We start from the raw sequence: 23,871 nt of genomic DNA on the forward strand, positions 1-23,871 counted from the left end.
ATGTGAATTATGTAACACTGATCTTACGTAAGAGTATTCAACTTTAATTCAAGGTTACCTGAGTTATAATAACAGTGTTGGTTTATTAGTTTTAGAGAACCATGCTATCTGACTTTGAACCAAACAAATATGACCTCAAATTTTGTGACTAATACTCTTTACCTCTACTCCAGCAAATTTCATCAATATTCTGAAAATCAAGTTGGTATGGAGTGTTGCTATTTCCAAACTTTGATATCAAACTACTTATTTCCTTAATTGCTGCAAACGTTAAATTACATTAAGTAAAAAGACAAAACAGCCAAAAATATTGAAGAGAAATTAGGAAATGAATAGGATAAGATAAACAAACAGATAATTTTCCACTAGTTATTTGGGTGTTGTACAAAACATATCAAGTCTTCCAGAAAGGTCCACCATGGATGTTACCAAAAGCAAGAGAGTGGCAACAGGCTGAACAAAACCATGCAATTTTAACAGGCGAGAACCATCCTTCTCTTGGAACAAAGGAGGAAGACCTTACATATCACTATTACTTATGTTTGCTGCTGCTATTCTGAAGAAACATAACTGTAAATTGTCTACAGATCAGATGGTTGTCTTATGTTTTCCCAGTGATTCTCTTAAGTTCTTACAGCCTCACCTTATATAATCAAGGTAGCATCAACACAATACCCACACTGGTATATCAATTTTTTCCTCAAATTAATTCTCTAAGAAGACATCTTTTTTATGTCTTCAGCATCCATTTCCAATACAAAAAATCCTGCAATACATTAAATTCATCCACATGCTTCTTCAATAGAAGATCTATTTGTAACCACTTGTTATCTTTCAACTCCTTTGGTTCAATATTTCTTTTTATTACTAGACATCTTATAAATTTCCTTAATGTATTTGAAACTTGGTAAACTTAACAATTTGCATTGTAAATTACAACTACTTTCTCCTAAATTATTTTGCAGTAATGTTCCAAATCATACACATTTACAAGTGAGTATTACATCAAATACAAATACATCCAGTTCAAGTAGTTTCTTTAGATCAGCACTAATTTTTCATGGCTGTTCATCAGATCTTCTCTGTACCAAATATACCAGTTAATTTCCCTATACAATCCTCTCTTACATTCTGTGTGTTGACATTAGATGTCTTTTATTCATCACTTTTTCCAGTTGTTTTGGTAGTCACACCCAGACTATGCACACACAGTTCTTGCACCATCTGGTTAATTTTTAATTTATATCACTGTGACTCCAGACATGGAGAATTTTATTAGCACTTATCAATTTTGGTACAGTGAATAAATAGATAAATTTACATTGTTTAATACAGCTGTCAATCTACCAACCTTTTTGAAAATATTCTTTTTTACTTTTTGTACATACACAAATACTCTATAAATTAGAACTGTCTATTAATAATAAAAAAGCTAACAGAAAGAATGATGAAGTACAGTTAATGATAACTTTGACACACCTTATTTATACATAGCAGGTGTAATCCTAGCCATGACTGAGGCTGTTTAACTCCTTTATCTCTTTTCTTTTTATATGTATACTTTCATTTTGAATTTTTGATAAGAACAATTAGTGGCCATTATTTATTAGGACATGATGGATAAAAAATATTCAAATGTAAAATAAAGTTTAGATCCACTATCATGAAAACAACAAAACATTTATGCTGATACAAATTGTTATGAAAAAAGTTTGAATAAAAAAAAACATTAGTGCAAAATATTGTTTTTGAAATAGTGGATCTTTGTTTTAGTTTACATTACTTTTGTATGTTCACCTGCTATCCAAATCTAACCTCTCTTTAACCTGTTGGCCCCAGAGGACTTATAGACTGAAGGTTTCTGATAAAATAACAATAGTTATAGTTCTGTAATTTACATTGTTTAATACAGCTATCAATCTACCAACCTTTTTGAAAATATTCTTTTTTACTTTTTATACACACACAAATACTCTATACATTATCAACTGTAGCAGTTCACCCAGAGATCATGTAATTCCTTTTCATCATGTATTATGTCTGATGCTTTAGTGTGAGAACCTGCTAGAATATTCAGTGACTACTGAAATACAAGATATGAATACAGACAGAAATATTTTAATCATGCACACACAGTCTTAAACTATACTATACGTTGTGTGTAGAAAAAGGTGTATTTTTAATACTTACTATGAATTATACAAAGACAGTAAGGGAAGAATATATCTCTATAACACTAATCAAAATTATGTCTTTTGCTCTATTACTTTAGACAAAATTTAGGGGTGATTAAAAAATTTAAACTTATACTTACAAAAGATATCACTGCAGCAAGAAGTAAAATCTTTACTAACAGATCATCAAACTGTTCCAGTATAAGCTGCCATAAAGGTTTACCTATGAGACAACATATATGATCAGCCTGAGGTGATTGTTTCTAAATTATGTGCATATGAATATGTCAAATATTTAATAACTTTATAAATTTGAAATAAATACAGAAACTTAATGAAAAACTGAAATCAAATTTTTTAAAAGAATACAAGTATAGAAAAAAACAAATCTGGCATTCTTGATTCATAAAAATATTTCTTAATATATAGGGACAGAGCTTCACATGTATATAATAATTCTTAATTACTGCCATAACAATGTAATTTACTATCAATACCCATTAGGAATGCAGGCAAGTTCTGTTAGAACAATGATATTTAAATGAAATCAAGAAAAGAAAACAGTACAATATAATACACAGACTATATAATACTGAAGTTAATATCGACACATGGACTTGAAATACATATGAAGACCATAATTAAGTTAAGTAACAGATCCTAGGCCATACTTATTCAGAATTTCATACTAACAAACATTAGTCACTCTATTAACATAGTTTTTTTTTTAAATACTTAGATGTTAAAAATGGAGAACCTAGCAAGAAAATATCTAAACAATAGAGGAAGATTGAGAATTTTTGCTGCTCAGTAAACAACAGAAGTCTGGAAAGATAACATTTGTTACAGCTTTCTTTGCAGGTAAATATTTCATTCTGTTTATATAACAAACAACTACAAGAACACATATGCAACCTACAAAACTAATCACAGTGTGACTGAATTTAGGTTTTTCTTTAACATAGCTGAAAACTTTAAATGTTAGGTGCATTCCAAATTTTTGTTTCAGTCAATACACTATAGAGATAAACATTTAAAATAGGACCTTACTAAGTCAATACTGATAGGAACCTATGCCATCACACCTTACTAAAGGTATGGGGTAGGTTTGGTTAGTTATAGTCACATTATTAAAGTACAAATGTAGGACATAGTTGAAAAACAGTAAAGACATAAGCTGAGGACATAACACTTTGCTAGATGAAGTAATGAAAGTAAATTGAGTTCAGTAATTATTCTTAATCTTAAAATCTACAAAACGTACAATTTAGTTTATGTGTTGTGTTTCTAAACACAAGTTTCTCTGGATACCAATATTCAGGTTTAATATAAAAAATTAACATTATGGTCAGTCTATAGCTTTACAACACTGAAAATGTACACTTAATACAATAATATATTAATATTAGAAAAAATAACTTACTCTCTTCTGCTGGTAATTCTGAAATTACAAAAAAGCAAAAGGTTAATGGTAGGTGTTTATTGTCAGCAGGACTGAAATGATACAAATAAAAGAACAACACATGCCAGAAAGAAGCAGGGCTATGAACTAAGCTATGTGTGATACAAATATCTAAAATTCAGAAATTCAGTTGTTTAGAATTTTACAGAGTACCAATTATTTTATATGAAAAACCTGTGGCCAAGGAAGACAATGCATCATACAAAACAATGCTGGTACAATGCAGAAATAAGGAACAGTTAATTAAGTTTTGAGAAAAATCATATACACAAGTACTTTTTATCATAGATGTTTAAACAGATAACTGAACAATGAACTATACTGTTAACAAGTGAAAACACCAATTTGATAATTTTCCTTATTCTTTTATTTGGATTGTTATTTACTGCAATTTTTTCAAATAGTTTTCTCATTTGAAATTTTTTCACTTAATAACACAGAATTTTTTTTTTTTTTTAAATCTTACACATCAAAAAGGTTAATTAAAATGATTCACATCAATGGCTTACTAAAATATAACATTCTTATTGGAGAAAGCTCTAGACATTTTATCCATTGAGAAATGACACTGTATTATAAATTAAGATTTCACACAACATAAAATTACACTCCACACATACAATAAAATAAAAGTCCATACATAGAATATTTGTTTGTTATTTAGAAAACAATGAATCCACAGGTAACATACCAAAAAGGAACATTCTTTAACTGAGCACTAAATGTAGAAAATATATTAGTGTTCCCTGATTGGCATATTACATTAAATTACACAAAATTAGTTATTTTCAGGAAGAATCTTCAATTTCAATACAAGAAAAATCTCTTCTGCAATAGTAACATATTCCTAAACAGTTATCTATAAACATTTTGTATCATCTAAAAATGTTTGACAACACAAACTTTGAGTAAAAGCAATCAGGACAACAAAACAAGAACAGACTTTCACAGATTTAATAACAAAAATTAAATCATTTCCTTCAAATATCATTGTAAGAACAATAATTATAATCTTTGATGATCATACATGCTCATCAGTAAAAAATTCTAGACATTTATGGAATATTAGCTGACAGAATAAACATTTAAATAATGCACTGTTCATTTTATTCAATTTTGTAGCACATTAAAAAGTGTTGGTGTGCTGACATGGAAAGTTCACCAAAAGTGATGACATACTGTCATGATAACCTCTCAAGATATAAATTATGGTAATTCATCAGAACACTGTAAATGTTTTCTTTGGATATGAAAATGAAACCTAGTATAGCTTCAGTTGTTTTGGGTCCCAAGTTAAAATAGTTTTTAGGAACCAATTCAAAAAATCACATGGGACATTGTGTACTTAAGACTTTTCTGTACTTATTTGACCTACCATTTTAACTTTTACACTGTATATAAAATTTATAGCTAGAACTTCTCTTGTATGTCTGAGTAATGTGACCTTTCATTTTAGTGATAAAAAATATTTCCAAGTTTTCTGAAATGTTCAAAATATTTCTTAACACCTTTTGGAACAATATGAAATTCTTAGATTTTCCCACTTGTGAGAATCTACCATAGAGCTTATCTAACAATAAGGACAGCAATACACTCATCCATTCACATTATAATTTAGGTACCCCACAATATCATAAGGAGGACACTTATATTTTAGGTTAAAAAGTGACAAAAACTTCTAAATTCTAATTTTCTTACTGCAAATTATTAGAGCCATTTTCAACATATCCCTAAAATTGTGGTTTCCTTTGTAACGAAGTTCTAAAAACAATGAGCTCATAAGATAACCTGCATTTGTAACTTACATGTACTACAAAACAAATTACTAAATTAGGTTTTAAAACTTTTAATGTGTTAAATGTAACTTTATGTTGAAGCTTTTAAGATAAATCATGTACTTGAAGGTGTATCTAACTGTTGAAATTTATCTGTTGTTGTTGAAATCAAGACAATCCCTGAATAGACTGAACACATAATTTAAGACATAGCAAATATTATCATATTAAACAGAAATTTTCCCCACCTTATATTTCTATGCATTCAATAAATAATCAATATATTTTATCAATAGTATATACCATTTCTCCATTCTACATATATTGATTACAAATATAAAATAAACAATTACTTGCCATTATGCCCATATTTTTCAAGAAATTTCTTAACCTGAACTTCTGAAAGACCCTTTTCTGGATCAGTCCCAAAGTAATCTGAGACTTCTTGCCACGTTTTTGTGTGTGATAATTCCATGGTTCACTGGTCCACTTTGTGGACAGTCACAAAACACAAGGGGATGAATTCCCCTGCACAAGACCACATGAAACACTTACAGGGAGCTGTACAAGATTTTATATGTCACTAGGAACAGGTCTGGCCTGTTAACTCTGAAAAATAAATATTTTATGAAATAAAATTATGTATACATGCACCTAAATGTGTTACGATAAGGGCTTTTATCAGTGAGAGAAAACATATAACTAAGATATCACATTAAAAATATTTTTAGTTTATTTCATAATTTTTTCAGTGTCTTTTCCTGAAAAGAAAGTAATTTATTCTTTATTAAACAAAAGCAACAAAAAATAACAGTTTCAAAGTCAACTTACTGCAACATGAATACCAAACTCTCAAATCAAATGATAAACACTGTAAAAAAAGTTCTCAAAGTCTCATAGTACACACCATACAATATTATGTAGTCTGTACTAATATTTAGAATCCTGTCATTTTGATTTTTATTAAGGTAAAAATGATTAGTTTACAGAATTTCAATGACAAATATGAACTGATTGGCATGTTGTCAGTTTCATTTGGATAGTAAACTACATAACTTGACAACATTTCTGAAATGTTTATTTTGTATGTGTACAAATGAGTAAAAGCTTACTGACAGATGAACAAACAGAAACACGACACTAAATTATCAATACAAAGGATGTTTAACGTGTTAAGGCACTAAGTACTTTGTGTTGTATCACATTATTTTAAATGATTCTTATAGAAGTATAAAAAATGAAACTACAGCTGTACACAAATAAATGGTAAAAAACAACACAATTTGTAAAACTATTAACTTTCTTTTTCACTTCAAGCTTGCCTACAAAACTTCTCATAAACACATGATCTATTACTTCTATAGAAGTACTGCATTAGAATCACACTTTAGAGAAATATAACTCCAAGAATCAATACAAGAGGTTAACCTTTAGCACTCATTACTTGTTACTTCTCACTAGAACAAACTATTAAAATGAAAGGGCAGATAAAGTATTTGTTCTTCCCAACCCAGTTTTACTTCCAAGTGATAGGTCTTCTCATTATATAGATTAGTTATTGTGTCAATAAATGAACTGATAATGTTAGACATATCATAATAAACTTCCTAATGTATAACATTTCCAGGTACACCAAAAAGATGCAAGTGAGTTTGGTACCTAATTATATGAAATACAATGTGATAATAACAATGCTATCTAAATACTTATTAACTGGAAACTATTAGTGTATAGTAAAAGACTGATTAAAAGACACTCAAGTTATATAAAATTGATACTACTCTTATGATTAAAATCATTATTCCCAGATCTATTTCATCTTTGATGACAAGTAACTGAGACTGAAATTAAAAGAAGTTACATTACAAGGTACTGCATTATTATGTGTGACTTCTAATTAATCTAATATTCAAATATTTAAAGTTATTAAAACTGTTTAATTACTATCATAATAACTGAAAATTCATTACTGTTTAAGCAAAGTATAAATATTCCATGTTCAAATGATTTTTTCTTCAGTAGAATTAATTTTGAAATTCTATTCTACTCCCATATGTTGTATAATGGATGAATATCAATTTATGTATCAAACGTTTAATTTGATGCTGTAAATTCTAACCAACATACTCTGTGATTGTTAATCCTAAACAGAAATGCTCTATAAACAGCCAAACAAAACACTTGAAATATCACATTCACAACCATGCTAATTCTTTGCAATAATGTACAGTTTATTATTTTGTAATACATGCAAATTAAGTGAAATATAATCATGTTAAATGATTTACATTTGAAGTGTTTGAAGGGAATACATGTTAAACTTGTGATACTAGTGAAAAATAAAATAACTGTGAGATGACATCTCAGTACATAAATATATTAGCAAATGGTGAAATACACAAAATTTCTATAGAAGAATGTAAAAACTAGAAATATTTAATAGTATTATCATATTTATTATGAGATGGTGTGGATATATTTTTCAATGATTCAGTAAAGTTTCTAAGTGGTAGACTTCCAGTACGAGACACTGTAATATTACTCTTAGATTACTTCATATGAGCGATTGCCAAATAATAACGAAAGCACTAATAATAATAATACAAGTGGTCTCAGTCATACTGTTAGATTAGTTGGAGTAGCTAAATGTTAGGTGTGAGTACACAATGATTCTTTTTAAGTACTAAAGTTGAGATTGAGTTATTTTAAAGTAAATGAATGTAAAACTTATGCCTAACAGTATTTTAGACTTTTAAGGGTTATAAGTTATATGAAATTTTCTGCTGTAAATTTGGCAAGTACAATATGCCATGCATAAAAATTAGAAATATACTTAAAATTACACATATTTTAGTCTACATTTTGTAATTATTTAAAGTAAAGGCTAAATAGTACAGAAAGCCTAAGATTTGCAATATCGTTAGTAATTAGGCCTAATATTACTAGTCTAGTAATATTAATAATGCTTCTTTATATTAGATTGCCAAAGAGAAAAAAATATTATTAAATCTATGATCACTCTGAATTAATAATTTAATGTTTAAAGTTATCTTTACCACTTATACAGCTACGTACACATTATATTTTACACAAATAAAGTTGAGCACTTACCAGTAATAAAAAGGAATACTTCTTCGATATTGATCAATACCATTACAAACATTTAGTACATACATAGTACAATTTAATACAATACTAATGAAACTTAGGTTAGGCCTAAATCTAAATTATAGTTATCACTATGGTTACAACAACAAGGAACCACTTAAGGAGGAATCTAATGTCAGGCTTTTGTATTGGTCGTACTCCTCTCACGTGAATACATGTTTCAGAAGGTGAAAAGGGCGGGAAAAATAAATGACAAAACATCGTCACTTTTATTTTTGAAATTCGGCTTGTTTAATATAATGAGTACCTTTTGTTGTTTTTTATGCCATAATGAGATTAATGGTGTATTTTTATGTGCAACTATGTAATTATTTGTTATAAAGACTTTCTTTTCAAAGAAACTTAATAAGTGATATTGTTGTGACATAAATTAGGCAAATACTGATTTATATTCATGAACGTTGCTTGAAAAGGATCACCTTTGTATGTGCGCAACAAACTTTGTACATTCGTAGCATGCAAACTTTGGTTGCATGTTTGTAAATCAGTCCTTCATAACTATTAGAATAGTTTATTATTGAGTAAAGTAGAAGCTGATATTTCGATTAAACAAATGTAGACTTAAACTCTACGGGGTGAAGAAGAGATCCAATGTGCACCTAACCCTCCCAGACCTCATAATCGAAATCACTGTGCAACTCGCCTCTTTCGATTTGCCCTTGTACTTGGTTATTGATGAGGGACAGAATTTTCCGAAATCAGCAGAATTCGGTGAGGAATTGCAAATCGAATGTTGAGTTTTAAAGTTACTTCCCATTAAAGCGAAAATACACTGTTATGAACATATCGTAAAGTTTCTTTGTACAATATATATTTTTGTGGTTACGGATGAAGATACATCAGTGATTACGAAGATAATTAAAAGTCATCAGTTATTATTTTGACTTTATATTATTTCACTTTAAGCAGTGGTGAATTTAAGGGTATATGGGTCTTACATCCCATGCAATTTTACACAGAATAAAATTATTAATTGGCCCTAGGGCTGGGCCTCCTTTAGCCCCTACCCAAATACGCCGCTGACTGCAAGATATATATAACGACACTCTAATTTCTGGTTGTTCTCGAACTATTTTTTTAAACTAGTGTAATATTAGGCTATACACCATTATTTTTACATTTTCGTATCATTACTTCATGGCCAGGTGGATTAAGGCATTCGACTTCTAATCTGAGGGTCGCGAGTTCGAATCCCCGTCGTACCAAACATGCTCGCCTTTTCAGCCTTCAGGGTGTTATAATGTTACAATTAATTCCCACTATTCGTTGGTAAAAGAGTAGTCGAAGGGGTGGTGATGACGAGCTGATTTCCATCTAGTCTTATACTGCTAAATTAGGGATGGCTAGCCCAGATAGCCCTCGTGTAGCTTTGCGTGAAATTAAAAAATAAACTTCAACGACATCTATAAAAACAAAGTAAAAATAAAATGAACATCGTGATTGTCACCCCCATATCACGTTTGCTGCTGCTTTGTACAGTAAGGTTAAAGGACTTATCACAAGATACTGTCGGGGAACTATAACCTGTCATAGCAATGAGATGATGAATTGTTAATTGTTATTTTCGTTTATAGTGTCATAACGTCTATTTATGTAAATACAGTAAATGCACTTTTTTTTTCAGTACACTCTAGCAGGTATCACCAAAGTTCGAATTCTGTATCACCATTAGCTTCATCAGGATGATATCTTACGAACGTTAGTTGACCATTCAGCCATGCTAATTTTATAGTGTAATATTACCTTGACTGGATTATAATTTGAGACAAGACGATCGCAACAAAATTATTAACAATTTTAATCATGTTCTTAAGTGTAAACACGTAAAATATGTTTAAGTATGACCAATGGTGAGTATCATTTATAGAGAATTATTTGTTTGATGTTAAATACAAACCTATAAACAATCGATTATTTGTGCTCTTCCCATCATGAGTATCTGAGCCTGATTTTTAGCGTTACAAGTCCATCACACCTATCGCTGAACCACCAGAGGGCGTTTATCAACGAATAGCCATTTAGGAGAGTATTTGAATTTTTTTCATTATAAAGAACACATCAGAGGCTCAGTAGTTAGTCTCTGGGATTATGACTTTAAAAATCTGGTTTCCATACCAGTGATAAGCACACGTTTTCAGAAAAAAAAAAAACTATAAGTGTCCAAGTTTATAAACAACAAATTCTCCCACTGTTACTTTTACAAAAAAGAAAAACTAACACAAAAACGCTTCACTGTTTATAGAAAAAGAACTGTGAGACCCAGGTTTGCAGTTTAACAACTCCCACAGTGTCACGTTTACAAATAAACAGATACATTGAAATCAATAATAATTTTAAATAATTTATTGAGCATTCACCCATTTATGTGTTTGATGTAAATCAAAATGATCAAAGGTCCTAAGACTAAGCTTTGAGGTACCTTACATGCGACAATAATTCAGTTTTACTGAACTTCATTTATAACAATCTTCGGTTTTCTTCTATCTACTCTCCTATCCAATCAGCTAACACCTACAGAGTCGTTTTTGAAGCCTTCTATGTAGCACCTTGTCAAACGCTTTTTGAAAATCCAGATACACCAAATCTACATCTTTATCCTCATCTGCTAAGAAGTAACATTTTCATAGGATTTGTAAAGCAAGATTTTCCGTTAGGGAAACCATGTTGACTATTCAATAAAATTCTAATCTTTGTTAAATGACTTCACAAAGCATCTTTTAACAGACTTTTCAGAACGTTTCCCACAACTCATCTAAGACTAATAGGTCTATAATTACTGGGAGAATTTTTGTCATCTCCCTTGAAAATAGGAGTTACATTAGCTAACTTCCAATTCGCTTGTACCTGCCCACTATTCAAGCACTGACAAAAACAACAGCAAGTGGCTCACATACCCAATCCTTAACCTACTTTCAAACCATTGGGGAAATATTATCTGGCCTAAGAGCCTTATAGTTTTTTAAACTTCCTAATATTTTAAACCAGCTCAAAATTAATGTTGTCATCTTGTTTGCTTTCATTTCTATTTATCAACTGTTCAACATGTAGAATACTGCTTAACCCTTCTTTAATGAAAACTGAAGAAAAAGTTTTATAACCCAGACATCTCATAATCACCAGATACGAGCTTTCTTTATGATCCCTCAAGATTCCTACTTCCATCCTAACATTTTGTTTACCCTCACTATATATAAAGAAATTATCACTTAAAGTTCATACAACCATTTTTTCTTCAAACATCATCTTTGATGCCCAAATCCCTGTTTTACACATTCTTTTCAACTTCTAAGCATCTTGTCATACCAGTCAATTTAACTTTCTTAATTTTGTACTGCTTTTCTTCAATAAACAATTCTCCTAGTGCCAGGTTTTCTGATAAACAACTTCCCCAGTGTCAGACTTGTAGATATAAAAAAAAAAAAAAATCATTTTACAGATAAATAGCTATCCCAGTGTCAGTTTTACAGGTAAACCACTCTCCCATTGTTATTATAAACAATAAACTTTCTCAGTGTCAGTTTTATTTTGAAATTCCCAATAAAAAGCAGAGAAATAGTATTAACTTCCGATCAAACCCATCCAATTATTTAGATCAAAAATTAAAATGAACATAAACCTCTAACAAACGTAGCTGATGAAACATGATGTTCTTATTTTATTACATACAAATATTAGAATATATTACGTTAGTTGGTTGGATACCTCGCTGTTAACCGGATATTTTCAGCGTATTTCACGAGGGTCGTCCATCTTAGCTGATTTATATTGTTGTTTTCAATATGAAACTGGCATTATAATTTTTAACTGAAAGCGTATTTTATTTGTACGTGAGCTAAACGGCTTGATGAGAGCCTCCCAAGATTCGGATATGGTTGTCCCTCACTGTAAACTAATTTGTTATTCTCGTTGAACGGTATAACACATTTGACTGTCGTCTTTATAACGCGCCCATCTGCAATCCAAAGAAATTAATCACTAAACCACGCCCAATCCGTATCGTACTCTGGTGGATACATTTCGAACATTTCCTTAAGGTTAAAAGAAAAAACAAATTACTTCTCACTAGCAGTATTTTTTTTTTCTAAAGCACATATTGAGTTTCAATACATATTTTGACAAATAGGGCATAAATGCGGATGAAGTGGCTGTCACTGGTGTTTCTAAAATTTTATATTTGAAACTGGGGCATAAGAGGAGAAAAGGGTTAGTTCACACCCGTGTAATCATGATATGGTTAATTAAAAACGTACAAGACCACACCTCGGATGAGATGAGGTTAATAGGAAGCCGGAACTCTCGTCACCCCTGTGAATACAGCCCCTGGTGGCTGTGAAAGCTTCTAAACAGCATGAGTGAATACTGTTTTCGTGGCAGTTTTTCAGAGCGAATATGTGTACTATTACAAAGTTTATACGAGTAAAAACATATATTTTTGGTTTGTTTTGAAATTCGCGCAAAGTTACACGAAGGCTATCTGAACTAACCGTCCCTAATTTAGCAGTGTAAGGCTTTCTAAGTATAAGCTAGTTATCACCATCCACCGCCAACTCTTTTACCAACATAGCCCGGCATGGCCAGGTGGGTTAAGGCGTTTGACTCGTAATCTGAGGATCATGGATTTGAATCCCCGTCGCACCAAACATGCTCGCCATTTCAGCCGTGGGGGCGTTATAATATTACGGTAAATCCCACTATTCGTTGGTAAAAGAGTAGCCCAAGAGTTGACGGTGGGTGGGTATAATTAGCTGCCTTCCCTCTAGTCTTACACTGCTAAATTAGGGACAGCTAGCGCAGATAACCTTCATGTACCTCTGCGTGAATTAAAAAAAACAAAAAAAAAACTTTTATCAAGGAATAGTGGGACTGACCGTTACATTATAACACCCCCACGGCTGAAAAGATGAGCGTGGTGAGTGCGACTGGGATTCGAACCCGAGACACTCAGATTACGAATCGAGTGCCTTAATCATCTGGCCAGGCCGGGCCCTAAAACAATTGTTTTCTTGTAAATAGTTGTTATCAGCAAGTTTTCCACACCTTTCTAGAATATTTTACACTAATTACATTTAAACTTAACTACTTGCTGGAAGATGAACTGTTCGCTGTCCACAATTTAGCAGTGAAGGATTAAAGTGAAGGTAGCCAGTCATTACCACCACCGCCAATCCTTGGGCTATTATTTTACTAATGAATAGTGGGATTGACAGTAACGTGATAATGCTCCTACAGCTGAGAAAGCGAGCATGTTTGGTGGGACGGAGATTCGAACCTGCGACCCTCATATTGCGAGTCAAGCTCCCTAATGAACTGGCCATGCCAGGCCCCAAAAATGAATTTATAGGAAGATATATTTTCTATTTGAAACTCAGTTGGCCTGTAATAACTATAAACAATGAAATCTTTTAAGATAAAGTTCGGGTGGAATCCATTATATCTTCAAAACCTGAATTTTATTAATGTAAACTGCGAGACTTCTACCAAGCCACCGGGAAGGCTAACAAATTAAAACGAAAGAAAAAAAAATAGTTGTAGGGTTTAGTAAAGTTTTAATTGGGAAGTTGAAATAAGTATCAGGCGAAATCCCTTTTGTAATATTAGTGCTTATAATTCTCTCTGAAGAAACTGGATGATATAATACAACATTTCACTTTAAAAGAGAACACCATGTTACATCTGTTAAAATGTTTTTGTTTTGAATTTCACGCAAAGCTACACGAGAGTTGTCTGCGCTAGCCACCCTAATTTAGCAATTGAAGATTAGAATGAAGGTCGCTGGACATCACCACCCAACGCCAACCCTTGGGCTACTCTTTTTTACCAACGAATAGTGGTATTGAGCGTAACATTATAATGCCCCCCACAGCTGAAAGGGCGAGCATGTTTGGTGTAACGGGTATTTGAACCCGCAACTCTCGGATTACGAGTCGAATGCCCTAACAACTTGGCCATGCCGGGCCCATCTATTAAGGAAATAGGTTAAATATTTTTGTAGGAATAATAAGAATAGCAAATATAAATACTTTATACTACCTTCTGAAGCTTCGAATAAGTTGTCTTTATATTACCTTCTGAAGCTTTGAATAAGTTGTCGTCTTCTTTAATTTCGGGTTTTAGGTCTTAAGGACCTGGGAGGGTCATGTGTGTTCGACCCATTCCTTCTCTTATTTTACTCTGTTTTTCTGGTTGACATTTAAACAATAGCACGTCTGTCTCTGACAAGCATACTAGGCCTTTGAGTAACTATATGTTTCGAACGGCTGCTTGAGACCTACTTGTATTACATCTATTTTTAACAGTTGAGAGACAAAAATATAAATTTGCAATCAGAAACTATATTACTAATCTTTTTTTTCGTCCTAATTGTCATCTTAATTGTTTGCTGGTTTGTTTGTTTTTTTCTAAGTGTTTTAAAACTCGGGGTAGAGAAAACGTCAAATGTCTGCGGTTGATGTAAAGAGCAAATTACGTATTGAAAACAAGGTCTTGAGTCACAACGATGAAATTAACAAGAAAAAGGGTTGTTACATAGATATTATTCATGTGCGCAAAAACTGAAATAAATGCTCTCTACAACATATAGGACTATTTTTTGTGTGTTTGAAGATTCTGTTTACTAAACCTTATATCGTTCCTGTAACAATCTTAGTTTTAATTACCTTAATATAGTAGATTTACTTTAGATATAAATGTTTGTTTGCTTTTCTTTTATATTAATGAAAATTTGTACCAATATATACGAGTGAAAAACAACAACAAAAAATACGTTTACCACTTTAGATGCTATCCCAATCACGTTGAAACAGTCAGTGGTCCCGCGCTAATCCCCGCTCTCACAGGTTCGAAAGGGTTTTCACTTCTTTTAAACAAGTTGCTCGTAACGACCCCTCATATCTATTGTCACTTGCACGAAACGCAGCTACCACGATTTAGACCGCTTAAGACCCACGGCAAGAAACACATTGCTGTGTGAAATAACTAGGAAGAATAAATGGCTTTAAGTTTTAGACTAGCGCCCTCTGATGAGTAAAAATGTAATTATTTGCACATATAGAAACCACTAAGTAGCGTTTTCAAGGTTTTAATTTGGCTTTTAAGCTCTAAACAGTTACTTAAATTTAGTCTTGATATGGATATTTTTTGTTAAATTATAACATGATAATACAAATTTTTAAAATTTTGAAATATATTTGTTGTTATTATTACTCAGTTCTAGACGTCGTTTAATATTTATTGCTATGGCTTACATAAGTCACGCAAGAAACGAAGAACCCAAAATAGCTGTCGACGTAATATAACAGATACAGACGGAGCTTTAGCCATCACTGATTTTAAAATGACGTAAAAAGAAACAAAATGTTTCATAATATAGCCTTTCAAATGTTTTTCTTACCCTCGTCCCGAGGACAGGCGAGAGGAGGGTATTACGATTGGGTCCGCGTGTGTGCCTGTCTGTTTCCGCGCGCGATATCTCGAAAACTAATTGACCGATGTATATGAAAATTTAACACAAGGTGTGAAGACACTATGGACGATCCTTCCCAAATTTAATCTGGATCGAAACCTGGATTCTGGATCACTCTGAGACATTTTTTATAATGGGGAGATAGAACTTTTGCGGTCAATAATTCTGGATTTGTACCAAATTTCATGAATACATTAAGGCTGAGAATTCTCATCACACAACAAAAAATGATCTGGATCATTGATAATATTGTATATGAAAAGAAGTTTCTGTGTTTTCGAAGGTGATATTTGACGGTATACAATATTAACTTATTCAGTCTTGAAAGGGAGCGACGAGGCAAGGGTATGAAATCTTCCTGATAGCTCTTGTTCTCCACCCTCCTTACTTATTTTTCTGTATCGGAAATTCACGAGGCTGAGGCTGATGGTTGGCATTGACTTTTATCATTAACAGTTAATTGTACTTGTCTGGGATATTAGTATTAGGCCTATTACTTTTTAACACTTTCACATTGTTTTTCCCCTTAAAACATGGCGGACTTAGCGTAGGTAAAACACTGTTATATCCAGGGTGGCCCGTAAATCCCTACCCATCCATATATCTTATGTATCCAGTATATCTGTGTGCTGTCCCTCATTCTCGCTGCATAATATTATGCGACGCCATGTTCTGTGAGACATTTTCAAATGTAAATGGGTTTACATCGGCCATATTTCTCTGAAAAAAAGAAACAAATTTATAATACATTCGTAATTGAATATAACATAATAACATATGGATGGGTAGGGACTTACGAGCCACCTTGTAAATATATATCTCCTGTATGCATTTCGAGAGAACAATTTTGCCTTTCGAGAAATGTCAGGCATAGACTAGCAGTAAGAATGCTAGGCTGCGAATCAAACGTTTCAAGTAAATCCTGTCATTCGGATCACATTAGTCGCATACACAGCAATTTTGTTCTGATGATTGCTCTCCCTTTGACCAGCGGCTCTGAAATAGGGTTAGCTATGCCTGATCCGTGAGCTGATCGTTTGGCCTTGGCCGCATAAGATGTCGTTTAGATTGAAAGATTAATATAAGGTGTATTAAATTCTGATTATAATTAGTTTCAAATGAAACGGATCAAATTATTTCTATTAGAAATACAGTTTCACTTTATATGGAAGATGTTTCCTTCGTACAGAAAAAAACGCTCTTCTTTTTTACCAGCAGGGTTATATTATATGAGTAAGGATTATTTAAACTTTTCTTTACCAGCAGGTTTCTATTCCTGATTTCTCCAAGCCCGTTCCTGGCTTATATTATATGAGTAAGGATTATTTAAACTCAAACGTTGTCTTTTAAGGACTCAGAAAACGTGAAGTTCATAAATTGAAATTAACATAATATATTTACCTGTTTTATTAATACTTGCTATTAAACAAGATTAGTGCATGTATTTCTTGTTTTTACATATATGTAAATGCTCGTTATAGGTTTTATTTTGCTTTCAACAAAATAAGAAAATAATAATAATATATCTCGTGAGAGTTATAATTATGTCGACAGAACTAAACTGTCACTTATTGTTGTAAAACGACACCTGTAGTCTGATATCCGAAACCACTTTAATGTTTGTTTTTTGCTCAAAGAACATGATAAGGACGTAAGACAGCGTAGCAGGGGACAATTTTTTTGCATATATATATATATTCAAGTTTCAAGACCTTAAATAAGATATTATTACGTTATTTTCCGTGTAATATCAGCTTAGTTGATGGTTCATATGTAGTTTAAACTGAAACAAATTTCATGGCTATAAAAGCTTGAAAGACCTAAGTGAAGTTTAACTTGCTTTTTGTTTATACAGGAACAAAATATTAAATGCAAGAACTAACAAATTTTGAAAACATTGTTTCTCACAAAGGACAAAACAAATCTGTCACGCACAGAAAAATATTTAAGATAGAAAATAATATTATAACAAGATAAATAAAGAAGGGCTATAAAAAGCTAACCCGAAAAGTTATATTTTCGGTTTGTTTTTAATTTCGCGCAAAGCGACACGAGAGCTATCCGCGCTAGCCGTCCCTAATTTAACAATGTAAGACTAGAGGGAAGGCAGTTACTCATCACCACCCACCGCCAACTCTACTTAAACGGAAAGTTCTGTATGCTTATAACATTAGAATTTTTTGAAATTTTGTTGTTTTTCTTTATTTGTCGTTTTGTAAATGTCAGACTGAAACTTGGCTCAACGATATTAGTTTTGGGTTCGTCTGACGTTGTACATGTCCATCGATGTTGATGTTCGATGGTTATTTCAAGTTGGTCCAGATTTAGCCTTCTTGTTGTTGTTAATTAATTTGTACATAAAATACAGCTATAATAAACTACTGTTTCAATTTAAAATCTTAAAGGTTATATTAATTTTTATCCTATATATTTAAAATCTCATGTAAGGTTACTCCTAGGCTATCTGCGCTAGCTGTCCATAGAATAGAGGGAAGGCAACTATTCAACAACATCCACCACCAACTCTTGGGATACTCATTTTACCAACGAAAAGTTAGACTTACCATAACATAATAACGCCCACAAGGCTGAAAAAGCAAAAATATTCGGTGATGGAATTCGACTCGCCATCTGTAAGTCGAACACCCTAAACAGTAAGTCATGCCAATCCTTACCAACATCGATTACTTGGAATTGGACCATGTGTGGCCAGTGATTGGCGTGCCATAACTGCGAATACGTCGTTGAAACAGTAGGCCTAGAATTATTTTTAATAGGTGTACTATCTCAATTCTTTCATTCCATTTCAAAAATAGGGACGACTATGTCCAGGTAGCCTTATTAGCAGTTTTGTTCGAAAATTCTGAAACAAACAAATAAACGGAGTACAAACTAGGCTCAAATAACCTTACCATTCACACGAGATTTATAAGTATGACAATGACTGCTAATTCGACATTAACAATATATGAATTTTTATATTAAAAAATATATAATCACGTCTGATTTCATTGCATTTTACAAAAATTTTCGTCGTTTTTATTCCTCCACGTAGACTGTGCTCTAAGTTTTTCTTACGAGCTAATATAACATCAAAAGAAGGATCTAGAACATTCCTGAATACGTCGATGTTAAACGTATATAAAAATAATTGTGCCAGCGAATATTTGAGCAATTCGACTTTTAATAGAATTAAAGACGTTAATTTGAAACAATGAAATTTAACGCTGTTAAGCAAATCGTCCTATGTTAGAATGGATCAAGTGGATGTAATATTAGAGGATTTAAGCCGATAGACACACATATACAAATAACTTTCTACCGACATAGTGTATGAAAATACATGATAAAGTGTCAGCACAATTTAAGAATTTGAACTTAAAGGTATGAAATAATATATTTCCCTTTTGACATAAATTAACATTTTATACGCAGTTGTGGAGAGAACTGAATAAACTAATTTTTGTGCTTGTATTGTTGATTTCTAACACGTATAAGGATATTCTAGCGGGATTAGGCTTGGATGGTGAAATTAGAGGGTTTAGGGTTCGCGGTCTGTTGCTACAGAAATGTGTCTCTCACTTTGGGTTTATGAGTGTGTACCATAATAGTGGCCCTCCACTGGGACAGCAGTAAGTCTACGGATTTACAACGCTAAAATCAGGGGTTCGATTCCCCTCGGTGGACGCAGCAGATAGCCCGATGTGGTTTTGCTATAAGAAAAAAACATACAAACATAATAGTAACCGTCATCCCCTTTATTCGATCTTTCAAGAGTAGGCCTTAAATTTGTAGTCTGTGGTGTTGAATATCTGCCGTCTATCTGCTCAAAATCGTGTAGCGTTATAATTAAATTAATTATGGTTTTTAGTTTTGGTTTGGCTGCTGTTAAGCGCAAAACTACACAGTGGGTTATATGTAAAATGCTCATCACATACATATATCGAAACTAGATTTCTAGCTTCGTAAGTCAACAGACTTGCCACTGTAAGGCGATTCATTAAGAACCAAGATAGAGTTATTTAGTTAATTTTCATATAACCGGTGCCCGACATGGCCAGGTGGTTACGGCGTTTGACCCTCAATCTGAGGGTCGCGGGTGTGAAACCCTGTCACATCAAACATTCTCGTCCTTTAAGGCTTGGGGGCATTATATCATGACGCCCAGTCCCACTATTCGTTCTTAAAAGAGTTTGTGGTGGATGGTGATGGTAGCTGCCGTCTCTCTCGTCTTTCTTTCACTGCTAAATTAGGGATAGCTGATTCCGACAACCCTCGTGTAGCTCTGCGCAAAATTCTAAATCAAACATTACCCCCAAATAAAAAGTAATGGATAATCATATAGACATTATTTTTTTTAATTTTTCAGATTGTGTTTAATTATCTTACAAGTATACGAGGTATATTTTATATATATTAATTTAATTAAATCAAGAATAGAAATATGTCTGCCCCTTGTGTTTCTACTTGTAAAACAAAAATATAAAGTTAAAAAAACTTCTTTAAAACATCTCTAAAAGTTATTGGACAGAAAGAAATAAAACAGAAAATTCTTATAAATTTATTTGTGTTTGAGCAGAAGTCAAGTATTTATCTTTGAATTTATATATATTTTTTTAATGTGATTAATGGCCATACTTTAAAGCTGTGATAAAACAGGCCTATAACTTCCCGTTCTTCAGGAAATATTTTTAGATACTGAGTAAACAACGTGGAATGTTTTATTAAATATCCGGCGGTGGGAGGAGGCTGACAAAAAATATTTTATTTACAATAAAAAAGTTAGGCTAAAAATAAGTAATAAACAAATTATCAATGCGCCATCTAGTGGCACAGACCTTGAGTCATATTTCATCTAGATTTGTTTGTTTATTTTTCGAACTTCGCGAAAGTCTGCACGAGGGTTATCTGCGCTAGCCGTTTCTAATTTGGAAGTGTAAGACCAGAGGGAAGGCAACTAGTCATCACAACCCACCACCGACTCTTGGGCTACTTTTTTACCAACGGATAATGAGATTGATAAAACATCATAACACCCTCACGGCTGAAAGGGCGAGCATGTTTGGTGTGACGGGAATTCGAACCCGCGACCCTCAGATTACGAGTCGAGTGCCTTAACCAGCTGGTCATCCCGGGCCTTATTTGGATTTGGATCTTTTACGCACTTTATTGTTTAAATGTGTTTCTTTGTTATTAAGCACAAAGCTAAACAAAAGGATATCTGTGTTCTGCCAACCACGGGTATCGAAATCTGGTTTTAGCGGTGTGAGTCCGAAGACATATCGCAATGCTTCTGGAGGACGTTTGTCTTAAAGCAAAGCCACACTGGGCTGTGTGCTATATCCACCGCGGGGAGTCTGACACTGGAGTTTAGCTGTATGTCCGTGGACTTACCGCTGTCCCACCGACAGACTTGTGACATTGAAAGTGCATATGTTTGTTGTCCTACTTGCTTCGTAACTGTCATCTTAAACTGTTGCAACCACTTATCGTGGCGATCGGGCGTGGCCTTTTGGTTAGCGTACCGAGACTGTAAATTCAAGGTTTCGTAATTTTGCGTCCTTTTGTAGCAAAAGGTGGTCAATAGTGCGGTATAAAAGTGCCAGTCAAATATTACTGTTCGGTCAGATTAGAGACGGCCAAGAGGTAGAGATGAGTGCTGTGGACTAGCTTCCTCTCTCTAGTCCAGCCGTTCCAAATGAAGGGCGGCAGTCCGCAGATAATCTCTGTGTAATACTGCGGAAAACCTTAAAACACACACACATACATCTCATAAGATCTACATCTTAAGTTTGTTGAGCAATGAAACAGATTTCCTTCTGGTATGATAACACTTCAGGTAACTATTACCACTTTTACACAAGTTGTGAAAATTCGTAAGCTATCACAACCCCCCTTCCGCCCAGGAATACATCTGAAAGTATGATCCGGTATGATCAGTTGCATATAACTTACACATTCACCTTTCCTCATATTGCCAATGTCTCGTTAATAACAGGGGGCGCTTCTACAAGAACCTTTACTGTACAATGAAACACCAAAATTCACCGAAAAACAAAATTATCTATCTATTCATCGATTCTCAGAAGTAAGCAGCCATTTCAGATCACTTTATTATTAATCAAGATTCTTCCATGCACGAGTAACCGCCGGAATTGTCTGGAATATATCATTCTCACTGACGTCACGCTTTAAAGTTGATATTTGTGACGTCAGAAGAGGTCTGGAGACTGTAATATGCAAGAAACGGTTATCAAGAAACAAAGTTTTGTTAACGGGTGTTCCCGTGATAGAGAATATAGTAAACAAAGCTGAAAAAATGTATTTCACTTTTCCTTATTTAGTGGACCAATAAAAGCAAAAAAAAAAAAGGTATAAGGCAGATATTCATATCCTGTAAAGAATGAAAACTGTACATTGAGCTGTATGATACTTGTAATTAATTACTTAGAAGGGGAGTAGTAGTACACATAAAATTGTAAGTAGTGATAACTGTACATTTAGATGTATGATACTTGTAATTACTTAGATGGGGAGTAGTGGTACATATAAAATTGTAAGTAGTGATAATTGTATATTTGGATGTGTGATACTTGTAATTACTTGGAATGGGTGTATGGCACAAATAAAATTGTAAGTCGTGATAACTGTACATTTAGATGTGTGGTATTTGTAATTACTTGGAAAAGGGGAGTATGGTACACATACGGTTTGTAAATAGTGGTAACTATGCATTTTAAATAATACAGATTGTATGGTAGTTTCAATTACAGGGACATACAGATGTAGGGCGTGTAGGCAGCACTGCATAGTGGTGTCTTTTCTTCTACACACATAATTTACAAGATATTTTAAATATCAGAAAATAACAGACTTTTAGGACAGTATGGTGGTCCTGTGGCTCCCTCTGTCATTCCTTCCTACGTCCCTGAGATGTCAAGTGGTAGTGATAATTTTATATTTTAACTAGCATATATGATAGTTGGAATTACAGTGACATGAAAGTGATGACATATAGAGGAGATGAAATACTGATAATTGTATATTTTAAATGAGATGCGTTATACTTGAAATTACAGAAATGATGTATTAGTGACGTATAGAGGGGAGGAAACAGTAATGTACAGGGGGGAGGAAGTATTTATTCTCCTTAGATACATCGTGTCATCATTCACTAAACATACTTTGAGAATACAGAATGTGTTGTTAGCTTGCTTGTATAACACCGCCATTCATTTTGAGACACATACACTTAAAATGACTTTCATTACTGAGCTTTCATTAATTGTTCAAGAGATTAATTGGTGTTCATTATTTTATGTAGGCAGCAGGTTACTCCTATTGTAATACAGGTGGTTAAAGTTACAACCAGTAAAATATGTCTGATCTTCTTAGCGTAAGTGAGTGAAATGCCTGATATATTTGATTTTTGGAACATTTGTAGCATCACCCGGTTGGTTGATACAACCTAATAATAACTGAGTGGGATCCACAAGGTAACAAAAAAAATTAGAAACTGTTTTTACAAGAGTAGGTATGAATTCTCTTACTCCGGGTGAGTTGTGAAAACGAAAGAGACTGAATGTAGCATGAACATATTTATTTATCTTACTCAATGCAACCAAAGTTTTATTGAGAAAAAAGAAAAACGTTTTTATTTGAAGTCGAGAGCTCTCATGAAGATCTCTGAAGGTAAATATCTTAATTTTTGCTGGACTAAGAAAACATAGCATTATATAAACGTTTCTATAATACTATTCGTGTCAGTGTCAGTGTGATACCCACGTTATTGTTGATCACGCATATCGAAAAATATTATCAAGTTATCAA

The 23,871-nt window shown here is 32.9% G+C and overlaps 1 protein-coding gene across 8 annotated transcripts in view; it reads right to left on the reverse strand.

Moving 5' to 3' along the window:
- LOC143253784 (calcium-transporting ATPase sarcoplasmic/endoplasmic reticulum type-like) overlaps positions 1–23,871 on the reverse strand; it is an 83,892-nt gene that overhangs the window by 42,848 nt on the left and 17,173 nt on the right. For 2 of the 8 annotated variants that reach the window (XM_076508152.1, XM_076508148.1), the window contains exons 1-4: positions 15,349–15,565; positions 5,769–6,020; positions 3,598–3,615; positions 2,315–2,397 (exon numbers count right to left, since the gene is read on the reverse strand). In XM_076508152.1, coding sequence (XP_076364267.1) covers positions 2,315–2,397; positions 3,598–3,615; positions 5,769–5,886 — 219 coding nt within the window. In that variant the 5' untranslated portion in view covers positions 5,887–6,020; positions 15,349–15,565. Of the gene's footprint in view, positions 1–2,314; positions 2,398–3,597; positions 3,616–5,768; positions 6,021–14,609; positions 14,797–15,348; positions 15,566–23,871 lie in introns of those variants that run through there. The other 6 variants (XM_076508153.1, XM_076508149.1, XM_076508154.1 and 3 more) reach the window with 3 other exon arrangements.

The sequence above is a fragment of the Tachypleus tridentatus genome, chromosome 6 (genome assembly GCF_004210375.1).
Source record: "Tachypleus tridentatus isolate NWPU-2018 chromosome 6, ASM421037v1, whole genome shotgun sequence".
In the NCBI taxonomy this organism is placed as follows: Eukaryota; Metazoa; Arthropoda; class Merostomata; order Xiphosura; family Limulidae; genus Tachypleus; species Tachypleus tridentatus.